This window comes from Gymnoscopelus microlampas (assembly GCF_963454915.1).
Source record: "Gymnoscopelus microlampas genome assembly, chromosome: 9".
In the NCBI taxonomy this organism is placed as follows: Eukaryota; Metazoa; Chordata; class Actinopteri; order Myctophiformes; family Myctophidae; genus Gymnoscopelus; species Gymnoscopelus microlampas.
This window is the reverse complement of record NC_139946.1, coordinates 33,909,881-33,921,970: the sequence shown is the minus strand read 5'-3', so window position 1 is coordinate 33,921,970 and position 12,090 is coordinate 33,909,881. Positions and strand designations below refer to the sequence as shown.

Sequence of the window (12,090 nt, the reverse complement as noted above, 5' to 3'; positions counted from 1 at the left end):
TCTGGCTCAATCAGGGCTTAATACTATCTTACACAAAGGCCATATATGCACACAAACGGCCAAATGCAGCCAATTGAATTCATACACGTTTGTGACATCGAGCCAAGTAAGGCCTTCATGAGCCATGCATGAGTGCCAGGGTGCAAAGGGTGGTCTGGAATAGACCTCTGACTTCCCACCCTTACAGACAGAGCGACAGGGGTCATACTTTGGACCTGAGAAACCAGGGTGTGATCAGTAGCAGCTGGATCTGGAGGAAGAGGTAAGGCAGCAAGTTGTCCCTGAGCTGCCTGAGCAGACTCTGACCCAGAAACAAGACCAGCAGCATCTTCCATGGATGGATGGATGGATGAATGGATGGGTGGATGGGTGGGTGCATGAATTCATGGATAATACATGTACAGTATGGATGCGCGTAGAACAGAGATGGATAGTGGACAGAGTGGAGAAAAAAAAAATACATGAGGATGGGGTTTACAGAAGCTGGGATGACAAAATATTGTGGAGGTGAAGAGGGATTTGTGTGACTGTCGGACCTCAATGTTTCTTACCTCTTTCAGTCGCTCCATGTCTTTGAGGTAGAATCCAATGTAGAAAAGGCTGAGATAAGAATTTACAAACTGAAACTGTGAGAGAAAACAAGTATTAACTGTGATGGACAAAAGGCAGTTGGTGAAACTTGAGTTTGGTTTAGTAATTTAGTTTAGATTTCATGTGATTTCAAAGATCACTCACAAGAACCATTTTGATGATGAGATTTTTCTCATAGGCACTCTGGAGTCTGTAGTTTTCTGTGGAAGATATATTACAATAAACCACTGAGTCAGCATTAAGTATTATCGGTTTAGTGTGCAGTAGGCATAACAACTCATGCAACTGTTTATTACTTAGTGGTACAACTGTGTCACGAATACAAAATAATCAGCTGTGCAAACTCTCTTGTATCGATTCATACCACAATATTACTGTAAATCTACTAGTGAGATTAAAGTAGTAGTAGACAGAAGAGCCGTTGAGTTACGACACTCTTTGATCTTGCCGTGACACGATCACATGGTTCATGTATCGAGCGTGCTTCATAGACATTGATGAATGGGGTTCAATGCTGCAACTACACCATAGTGTTTGGATCTAGTGTATTGGTCACCCCATGGCAAGCGTTATTTCTGCATTAGTTTTGTTCTTGTTATCTCTGAGCGCACCGAAAATAATTCCAATAATAATACGTTCATTTTGTGAATAGATTATTGAATTTTGAATATTGAGTTGAGGCTATGTAATTGGGGGAAGTAGTAGAATGTCAGCAAGTGACCAACGGGAACCAAAACGTGAGGCAGGGGGAGAGGTAAATAGAGATAAACTGTTGTTTATTCACATTGTGATGTTGATTAAGTATGAGATCACTTCTTTATGCTTATACCGTACTTATAGTTCATATACTTATTCTGGATATCAGGGTCTATCACGCCTGGTGGATTTTCTTATTAATCACCTCAGGAACCATTTATCTGTCTGATAGATGGTTCACATAGATGGCACCCGTACAGTAATCATTGCATCATCTGCATCATTCACAGCCACCAGGCCAGACAGCAGCCACCAGGCCCACCACCAGGCAGCAGCCACCAGGCCAGGCAGCAGCCACCAGGCCAGGAGCAGCCACCAGGCCCACCACCAGGAAGCAGCCACCAGGCCAGGAAGCAGCCACCAGGCCAGGAGCAGCCACCAGGCCAGGCAGCAGCCACCAGGCCTACCACCAGGCAGCAGCCACCAGGCCTACCACCAGGCAGCAGCCACCAGGCCAGGCAGCAGCCACCAGGCCTACCACCAGGCAGCAGCCACCAGGCCAGGCAGCAGCCACCAGGCCCACCACCAGGAAGCAGCCACCAGGCCAGGAAGCAGCCACCAGGCCAGGAGCAGCCACCAGGCCAGGCAGCAGCCACCAGGCCAGGCAGCAGCCACCAGGTCCAACACCAGGCAGCAGCCACCAGGCCAGGCAGCAGCCACCAGGTCCAACACCAGGCAGCAGCCACCAGGTCCAACACCAGGCAGCAGCCACCAGGTCCAACACCAGGCAGCAGCCACCAGGTCCAACACCAGGCAGCAGCCACCAGGTCCAACACCAGGCAGCAGCCACCAGGCCAGGCAGCAGCCACCAGGCCAGGAAGCAGCCACCAGGCCAGGAGCAGCCACCAGGCCCACCACCAGGAAGCAGCCACCAGGCCAGGAGCAGCCACCACCACCAGGCAGCTGCTTTACCAACGCTGATCAACCGCAAAAAACGCAATCAGGCCTGCAGCAGCCATTATACACCAGGTTGTGCCCTCAGCAGTAGCCAGCAGACGGTGGGGCTCGTCTTTAGCCCGGATCCGTGTTTGTTTGGGTGAGACCTCTTGTTGTCTGTTTTGGTGAGTTACTTTGGTGTTGTTGTTGGGGTGGTGAGTTGCTTTGGTTTGTTTGAGAGGTGTGTTTACACATTCACACTACTTTGACTTATTGCATTCAGTCACTACTATGGGTCCCAAAAAGAATCCAACTCCCCAGGAGGATGAGTTTGTGACTGTCACTGTTCTAAATGAGATGTTAGAACAACAAAAGCATTTTTTCAAAGAATTGATGGATCTCCAAGAAAAGAACTTTAAAACTTTCCTAGGTCTCATCATGGACTCTACCACAAAAAGAGTTGATCTGGTGAAATCAGTCTGTGAGCTTAAACATAGCCTGGAGTTCACTCAAGCAGAGACCGATAGTTTTAAGGATGCAAATGTTTTGAACCAGGCAGCAACTCATAGTCAGGGGATATTAAAAAAATCTTGGAATAAATTCCTTACCAAAACAAATCTTCACCAATGTGTTTGTAAAGGTGTCTAGTAACACATCTCACAAAGACTGAAATGCAGTTTCCCTAGGATTTTTTTTGACAGCTCCTTAAAGTTGGGGTACCCACCATAACCTTGGTTAAAAAAAAATCCCCCAAAAAAATCTAAATTTAATTCTGTTTTAAGTAGCATGTGAGGTATCAAACTAGGGTGTTTTTATCATTCTGAATCCATTGCAAGCATTTGTTTTGCACCAAAACCACTCCTTGGGCTAAAAACGGCCCAATCTCAATGGGCTTTTTACACAAAAAGTATACCTGGAAAAGGATGGCTATGCCTGTTTTTAGCCCAAGGAGTGGTTTTGGTGCAAACTTTAAGGAGCTGTCAAAAATTCTCCTAGGGAAACTGCATTTCAGTCTTTGTGAGATGTGTTACTAGACACCTTTACAAACACATTGGTGAAGATTTTTTTTGTTAAGGAATGTATTCCAAGATTGGAAAATATTCTGCTAATATCCCCTGACTATCAGTCGAGTACTTTGTTACTTGGCCAACTACAGGCTGCTCTAGACAAGCTCTCCTCTAAAGGAGACTACCTAGAAAATCAGTCCAGGAGAAACAACATCCTGATTGATGGTATTGAGGACTCTAAATCAGAAACATGGCAAGAGTCTGAGATCAAGCTAAAAAAGATGATGTCTGATAGACTTCAAATGGATTCTAAACTGATTGAGATGGAGAGGGCCCACAGAATCGGCACCTTTCTGCCAGAGGGGCGTCCCAGACCTATAGTCGCCAAGCTGCTCAGATACAAGGACAAGGAGGAGATCATGAAAAGGGCAAAAAATCTCAAAGGTTCCAAGATCCTCATTAATGAGGATTTCTCTGAAACAGTTCGCCTGAAAAGGAAAGAATGATTTCCCCTTCTCCTGGAAGAACGCAAAAAAGGGAACATTGCATATCTTAAATATGATCAGCTGATTTCCCATCCCCCCTCTCGCAGGCCTGTTGAGACCAACTGAGTCAATGGCTCACATTGAAAATGTAATTTTACTTTTTATTTTTCACTTTGGAGACCTTCTCTGTTCACAAGCTGAGGATTAAAAACATCTTCCGCTGCGTGTCGTTTCAGATATCTCCAGGGCACTTACCCTCAGTATGGAAATATCTCAAAGCGGTCTGTGTGTGATTGTGACGACTGATATTAGCCACACCAAACTGGTACAGAACGTTAGTAAACCTTGAAGCTAGAATCTCACCCATGTCGTTGAGCCAGCAGGCGATTTTCCTGTACACCTCGTCACATGCAGTCACAGTGATAGCTAGCATAATTTTGGGGATGAAGCGTGCCAGCCGAGGCATTTCCTTGATCCCCATCACGAACTCCTGCAGAAACACAAAAACGGGTGTTCAATATATTCATGGGTCACGTCTTCCCGGGGTACAGGATAGATTACTACAGTACAACTACTACACAGTAAATTCCTGTGTTAATTAAGGTAAGGTATGGTACGGTATACTTCATTATCCACTAGGGGAAATTTGTCCTCTGCATTTGACCCATCCTAACTACTTAGAGCAGTGAGCAGCCACAGTGCAGCGCCCAGGGACCAACTCCAGTTGTAAATGACTGTACCTTGGTCAAGGGCAAAGGCAGGAGTGTAAACCATGTCTTTTGGTGTGAGAAGAAACAGGAGTACCCGGACGAAACCCACACAGGGATAACATGCAAACTCCACACAGGGTTGCCAGGGTTCGAACCAAGACCTTCTTGCTGTGAGGTGCCATGCCACCAAATTATCCACTTGTTACTCTGAGATTACACAAATTGGATGGGTCCATTTTTTGTTACATTTGTGTAACCTCAGAGTAAAATTTGACTTTGGACAGAAGGAATGTTCCCAGTATTCGTGACGGACCTGCAGCTCAAAGCAGATGAGCATGGCGAGGAAGACGAAGCAGAGACAGAGGATGCAGATCGGCAAGCTGACCAGCCACCTGAACACACGCCTCCGCCACGGAGGGTAGTAGAACTCCTCACATCCTGTTATGGGACTGCAACGCTTCACTCCCTGCAGGGAGACAATGGGAGACAGCACAGGCGATGTAAGACAATAGAGGAGAGGAGAGGAGAGGAGAGGGGACTCACCCTGAACTGAGACAATGGGAGACAGCACAGGCGATGTAAGACAATTGAGGAGAGGAGAGGAGAGGAGAGGGGAGGGGAGGGGACTCACCCTGAACTGTGGCCGTGGTTCCTCCAGGCATTCGGCGGGGGCGTCCAGTGTTCCCCACTTATAAGCCAGCTCAGCCCCCCTCCTCTTCCAGCGCTCCAGAAACAGAGTGGCCCACACCACGTTGAACAGTGCAAACACTACACAGCAGATGTCACGGCTTGTCTGAAGGACACACACACACACACACACACACACACACACACACACACACACACACACACACACACACACACACACACACACACACACACACACACACACACACACACACACACACACACACACACACACACACACACAAATGGATATACACAGGCTGGTTTGATAGTAGTAGATGTTAACTCGCAGTATGCAGTTCGTATTTTTCAATAAATATGTGTTGTAATCCCGTCTGTCCCTGAACACCGATCGAGTGCAATACCGGTTTTCACCTGATGCACCCGCCACTACCACCCATTGAGATGAACTTCTGGGAACATCTGACACAGACGGGATTAAAACACATATTTATTGAAACATATGGACTAATAAAGTGCACTGCACACAGGTTCCGAATGGCGAGTTAACATCCGTGGCTACAGGGTCAGCATATATATATATGTTTGTTTTTTTGCATATATGGAGATTGGAGAAGGCTTTGCGAGCAGGTTGACAGTGACGGCCGGTTTTGAAAAAGTTATTTTGGCCCCGTGTGAAAAGAAGCGTGGCAATGTACATCAAAGTCTGTAGTACTGGTCAAAAAACAGAAGAACAAAGTCAACCCATCAAAGTGGCTTATTTGGTCCCCAATTTGGAAATTTCTCAGCACAAAGCTGCTAAAGTTGAGGGGACAGATTTGTGTGACCGTGGCTTTGAGAGGCGTGTTTTCAGCTCAAAAGATGTCATGACGTTTCCGAAGCGTGATGGACGCAAAAGTCATGGCAGCTGGTGAAAACAGGTGTCTGTGTGTCACAGCCACAGGTGCAGAATACACCATGGAGTTATTTTCATCCTGTCTGCATTTGTAATGCACACAGGAAGGAAAAACATGGAAAAAGTCATTGGAAAGAGAATTATGTGGATGTTTTATTTAGGGACCCATAAATTTATTCTGTGTTCATAATCTGTTTTGCATAGGCCTTAACCTTTCTCTTAAAGGCTCCAAGGTACCAGTTGCTGAGGTGGGGTGGGGCTGAAGCAGAATGGAGATGTGAACTGGGGGGGTCAGTTTAAAATGGGGTTCATTTTTTGTAAATATTTGGACATTTGTAGTTGATTTACTTATAGCACAAAGTTTGGGCCAGGGTGTGTTTTGAAGGGGGGGGGGGGGGGGGGTGACGGCCCCCATGGCCTTTGCTATAGGGTTGTGTGTGTGTGTGCCTTTAACAGCCTAACCAGATTCCCTTGCAGTGCTGGTTTGGAGGGTGGAGTCTGAGTTGATCAGTGGAAGGGGAGACACCTGGCCAATTGTCTCCTCACACTATAAAAGCCCCACTCTAAATTGCCCTCTATCTCCAGTCCTTCCAGGCCTCAGGCGTGGCCATACCGGAGGGCATTTGTGTTTGGTTTGGTTTAGTTATGTTGGTTTATTAGCCTCAGTTCCAGTGGACAGCATGTTTCCCTGCCTGTATAATTTGGAAACTTAACCTTATTACTTTATTTACTTATTTCACTATTGGTTGAATAAACGTTACACTTATTTACGTATTACCTCTGTGTCGTCTCCCCTTTTGTGTTATGGTCTTAGAGCCAGACTGTAACACTATAGGGAGCTAGAGACCAAGACGTCATAGATATGTAAGCAAATGTCAGACTCTATAAAATACTTCTACTGTATATAGTCTTGATCCAAGGCTAGTTTGAAAGTTGTTCAAAGCACAAGAATTCAAAATTGCGAATTCAAAGCTGAGCACATGAATGCACTCCATATAGATCATCATACAAAGCAAGGCCATATTGTTGAGACACAAAGGCTCAGCTGTTATAAATAAGGCAATCTTTCCACATTTCTTTATTGAGAGATGTCATAGGATAGAATTGTCTCCTCTATTTTCCATATTAGAGAATAGCAATTTATTGCACTCAAACCTTTACGCGTGCATTTGGGTCTCTTTTTCCTGTGAATAATCTTGTTAGAATCATCAATGGTGATTTTTTTTAATAGTGAATGTGTCAAGGGCTCCGTTTTGAGTTAATTTACTAATTGTGTTTTGGTATGGTCCACATAATTGAGGCTGGAAATGTCAAGTTCAGTTTTGGCTTGGGCTAACAAGTAGAAACCCCCTGGGGAGGACTGCCTGGGCCTTGAGGAAAAAGGGCATTACCTGTTACAGTTCTTGGTTTGTTGTTGTTCATGTCTTATTTCCTATAATTGGCCTTTATTTTTGGCCTGTCTTATTTGTTTCTGAAGTATTATTTTTTGCCCGAGGTCTGCACTGTATAAATCCTGCACGGAAACTATCTGTGTTTTGGAGGTAGAAAAGAATATGAAAAACCTGCATTCTTGGACTTTGTTCATTCTTTGGAGACTGTTACAGAATGATATTTGAGTTGAACAGTGAAGGTGTGCAGTCTGGTCACCTGGTCTGATTCTGTGAGCATCCAGAGGACAAAGCCAATGACCGCTGGATACAGCATGGAAGTGGTGTAGAAACCCAGCCAGGCAAAATACATGGCAATCTTCACACCAAAGTAGTCACAGATATCATCTGTACACACAGGAAACACAGAGAGGAAGGTAAATTACAACAAGGACATAATCATTTATAATAAGTAGTAAAATAATAATAATAATCAAAGTATGAATTTCTCAGTTGAGTCCTACTGGTTTGTTGCATTTAGGTTGAATCAAGCTATTGTAAGTAAGCATGCGTATAGGTTTACATCTATGTGTGTGAGAGAGAGTGTGTAATGTGTGTACGTGCGTGCATGCGTGTGTGTTGTCCTACTGACCTAAAGGCTGCTTCTCACACACAGCCTGGACCCATGACTTCATCAGTTGACTGAGGATCCTCTGCTCATGGAGAGGAAACAACTGCTGGATCACCCCACGTGCCATCAGCTCTGGGACTGGAGGAAACATCCACAGAGAAGGAGAGGTAAGGAGAGAGCGAGACAGAGATGGATGGCTGGATGTATGGATGGAGAGGAGAAGACAGCAAGGGACAGAGATAAAAACAGTAAGGCTGTCCCCACATATTTGATTAATCGAAAACTGAATCGAAAAATTCCTAAGAATTTCTTTAGTCGAGAACAGCCCTAAAATACAGAGATATAAGCAATGTATTAAAAGGTATTAAAAATGACTGCTATCATATAAATTGGTATCTGGTCCGACATTGACTGACATACAGTATACTACGTTAACTATAGATTTATTTCTAAACATTTTTAGGGGTGATTTCTGCTTTGTTCAGAAAACATCTGAGAGGAAAAGGAGAACAGATTATTGGGAACACAGGTCTTAAGACAGGAGTCAAACCCATGATAGTGTACATAGTTATAAGGTAAAGCTAACTTGTTAAATCAAAGTCACATAGACAAATGCAAACAAAGCTGATTCCGGCAATGTTTAAAAAATTAAGTCACTCCCTGTACTCTATTTTGAAATGAATACAATTATGAATTATTATGGAAAATAAAAAATACATTTTGAATGAAAAATGAAAGTACCAGGATTAGCTTTTTAAGTGTTGGAACAATCTGCTTTGTTTGCGTTTGTTTATGTGCTCAGAGTGTCTGAGATCTGTTTCACCATACGCACTGAATGGAAGGAATCACTACTTCTGGTTCATCACTCACAGAGCATATAGGCCCAACAGATAAAGATAATCAACAGTATTTGGACTAAATATTATGGCCAAATAGTTTTACAACCTAAGGTTTTACCAAAGTTCAACATCGCTTTAACCCAGTAAGACCGGGAGAGCATCTGTGTCATTTTAGATTTTAGCTATTAAAAGCATTATTTTATACTTTGGCTATTCAAAAATAACAGTTATACAAGGTCACAGCGTGGCACAAGCTTGTAGATCTGCTATTTTGGAAAAATCGTGAATTATTTTTTAGATGTGTATAATATACATATAATCTGACATATTATATGTCAAATACATATCATTTTGGGGGTCCTTGACATGAAAAAGTTTGAGCACAACAGAAAACTGTTAGGATTCAGAAGACATTTTTAGAACGGGCCTCAGGTCTTAATGGCTTTAAGCCAGCAGGGTGGCCATTTTACACATGCCAACTGCAATAAAGACAAGCAGACATCAGCTGTGGGACACGTTGATGTGACATGATGCTTACTGATTGGCTGGCCCTCCAGGAAGTTGATGTTATGCAGCGTCTCCCCTTGTTTGGCACGTAGGTTGTCCATCCAATACTTAATGATGCTCTGCCTTTCCTGTGGAGAGCAGGAGAAAGAGAAACACTGTAAGCACACAGTTTTGTGTGTGTGTGTGTGTGTGTGTGTGTGTGTGTGTGTGTGTGTGTGTGTGTGTGTGTGTGTGTGTAAGCGCTGGTGCGCGTGCGTGTAACCTCCACATTTTGCTGGTCCTCACTTTTCAAGGTTATTTTAAGTTCAGGGTTATAGTAGAGGTTATAGATACAGTAGAACTGGGCTCAGGTTAAGGTTAGGGCAAGGGTCAACCACTTAAAACCCCATATGGGTAACCGGAGTCCCTCAGGGCTCAATACTAGTGTATTTTCTGTTTTCTGTTATTGTGGGGAAAGCTTTCGCTGAAAATAGCCGATCGACAAGCTCACAATGCGACGCAACCTGTTGCGTTATGAGCTTGTCGATCTGCTATTTTCAGCGAAAGCTTTCCCCACAATGCCGATGCTGGGGTTTAAGTGGTTAAGGTTAGGAATGTAGTGACGAGGGTTAGGTGTTGGGGGGGTGGATATAATTGTCAGTGGAAAGGGAATGACTGCAGTCAGTGGACATGAACAAGGTTCTCAATAGTACACAGCAAAATCCTCAGTGTTAATCTAATTCAGAGAGAGTAAAGTGTCCATTATTTTTTATTTGTGTGTCCGAATACAGTACAGTGCCTGTGCGTTGTTCTGTACTGTATATGTAAATGTGACATGCATGCTGCCACACACACACACGCACGCACGCACGCACGCACGCATAGTCACCTGTGATGTGAAGAAGCACAGCTCGCTCTCAATGTTCTCGTAGATGTAGTCTTCCTCACAGGAGAAGCTACGTGCGCCTCCTCCGAAATCTGACTTGACGGCCTTCCTCAGACCCATCTCCTCAGCACCTCGTAGTAGACTGCAGGGCCACGTGAAAACACATTAATACAGTATGCACACACACACGCCCACCAAACATCTCTTTATGCTCCTTTTCTTGGAACGTTCTAAGAAACGTGTAAAACTATGAATGCACTGCATGCACTGACGTAAAGAACGTACCAGTTCCTCACCCCCGACGTACGTCAATCCCCATCTCCGTCTAGTATGTACGCCACTTAACGGTCACCACCTCGTCCTCTTTTCCTTTGACTTAAGTCTCCTTCTCTTTCCTTCACCCTTTGTCCCTCTCCCCTCCCCTCCTAATCTCCTCTCCTCTCCTCTCCTCTCCTCTCCTCTCCTGTCCTCTCCTCTCCTCTCCTCTCTGCACCTTCCTTGTTCATCATTATAATTTCTCCTCTCCTCCCAGAGGCTGTGTGCTGAAATCACAGTAATAATGCAGGGCCACACCCTCTGGTCCCTGCAGACTGACAGCTCACGTCTCTCGTGCACACAAACACACACGCATGCACAGGGTCATAAATACACACACTGACGTCAGCATAATTGTGCACAATCACATCACACGCGCAACACACACACACACACACACACACACACACACACACACACACACACACACACACACACACACACACACACACACACACACACACACACACACACACAGAGAATACACAGGCCTGTCTCTGTAGCGTCCATCCATCATACAGTCACAGCCACCAGTACAGTGAGCTCCACTGAACACAGTGATGAATTGCAATGGGAATGTGTGTTGTAAGCTTCTATGCCATAGCTGGATACTGCTTAGCCTGCATCCCCATAACACTGACACATAAGAAAAGTCCTTGTACGAATAAAAGCAAGGCTGTATCCATTCAGAGTGTTTAGTGGCTTTCACAGGTGTGCCAGGAATCTTAATAAGCCACCCTACCTCCACCCAAGAACACCCATTCTGGCTCCCAAGCCTTCATTTTATTGTTCTTTATTTCCTCCCCTTCTGCACAGTAATTGTATCCTCTTAATTTTTGGTTTTATTTGACCTTTTTAGTTTTCTTCTTCTTTTTATTATATTCAATGTCTTTATAATGTTTCTTTTGCACTCTCTTAAAGGTCTGTCTAAATGCTGTAATGCTTAACGTTTTACATAAGGCACTTTGACTTGCCTTGTAGTAATGTGCCCCCCCCCCCCTTTATTTTAGAAACGGTCAAAGTGGTCAAGAGTTGAGGAAGAAAATCTTATGTGAGCGTGTGATAATGCTGGGGAGAGGACGTATAGAGCCACACTGTGGGTTTATGTTAATTTAGTAAATCTCCATTAGTCCTAATGCAAAATTCAGCACAGCACAGAAGAAGAAAAGGCAATGTCAGAGTATGACATGTGCTAAATGTGCTTCCAACTAATAACGTTTTCATAGCCAGCAATGGAAGCAATGTGCCTGCTAATTTAAGTCCCCCCATAACTTGTATACTGTATTGTTGTTCCCATCCCTGTTAGAAATGTGTGTAAAAATAATTGACCACGTATCCAGCCTTTTACCCTGGGTGAGGGGAGTGATAAACGAAACTGTATCAGTCCCAAAATAAAGCAAAAAAAAAGAGCCACGTGCACTGAACTGTAAAGCCGAATTTAGTTGTGTGGCGGTGTTGCGCAACGAAAATATCTACAAGCTCACAACACGTCGCAGTGCGATGTGTTGTATATCAAGTAGTTCAACAGTAAATAATATGTACAGTCTATCAACTACTGCTACAGTTCTGTATTGTAATTATGATTCAGTTTGATATCA

General features: G+C 44.2%; 1 protein-coding gene across 1 annotated transcript in view; it reads right to left on the bottom strand.

The window, feature by feature from the left end:
• ano8b (anoctamin 8b) overlaps positions 1–12,090 on the bottom strand; it is a 44,850-nt gene that overhangs the window by 8,280 nt on the left and 24,480 nt on the right. Inside the window, exons 4-12 of the mRNA XM_084065772.1 lie at positions 10,181–10,319; positions 9,344–9,440; positions 7,988–8,104; positions 7,616–7,743; positions 5,057–5,218; positions 4,739–4,891; positions 4,079–4,205; positions 736–791; positions 552–626 (exon numbers count right to left, since the gene is read on the bottom strand). Coding sequence (XP_083921898.1) covers positions 552–626; positions 736–791; positions 4,079–4,205; positions 4,739–4,891; positions 5,057–5,218; positions 7,616–7,743; positions 7,988–8,104; positions 9,344–9,440; positions 10,181–10,319 — 1,054 coding nt within the window. The remainder of the gene's footprint in view (positions 1–551; positions 627–735; positions 792–4,078; positions 4,206–4,738; positions 4,892–5,056; positions 5,219–7,615; positions 7,744–7,987; positions 8,105–9,343; positions 9,441–10,180; positions 10,320–12,090) is intronic.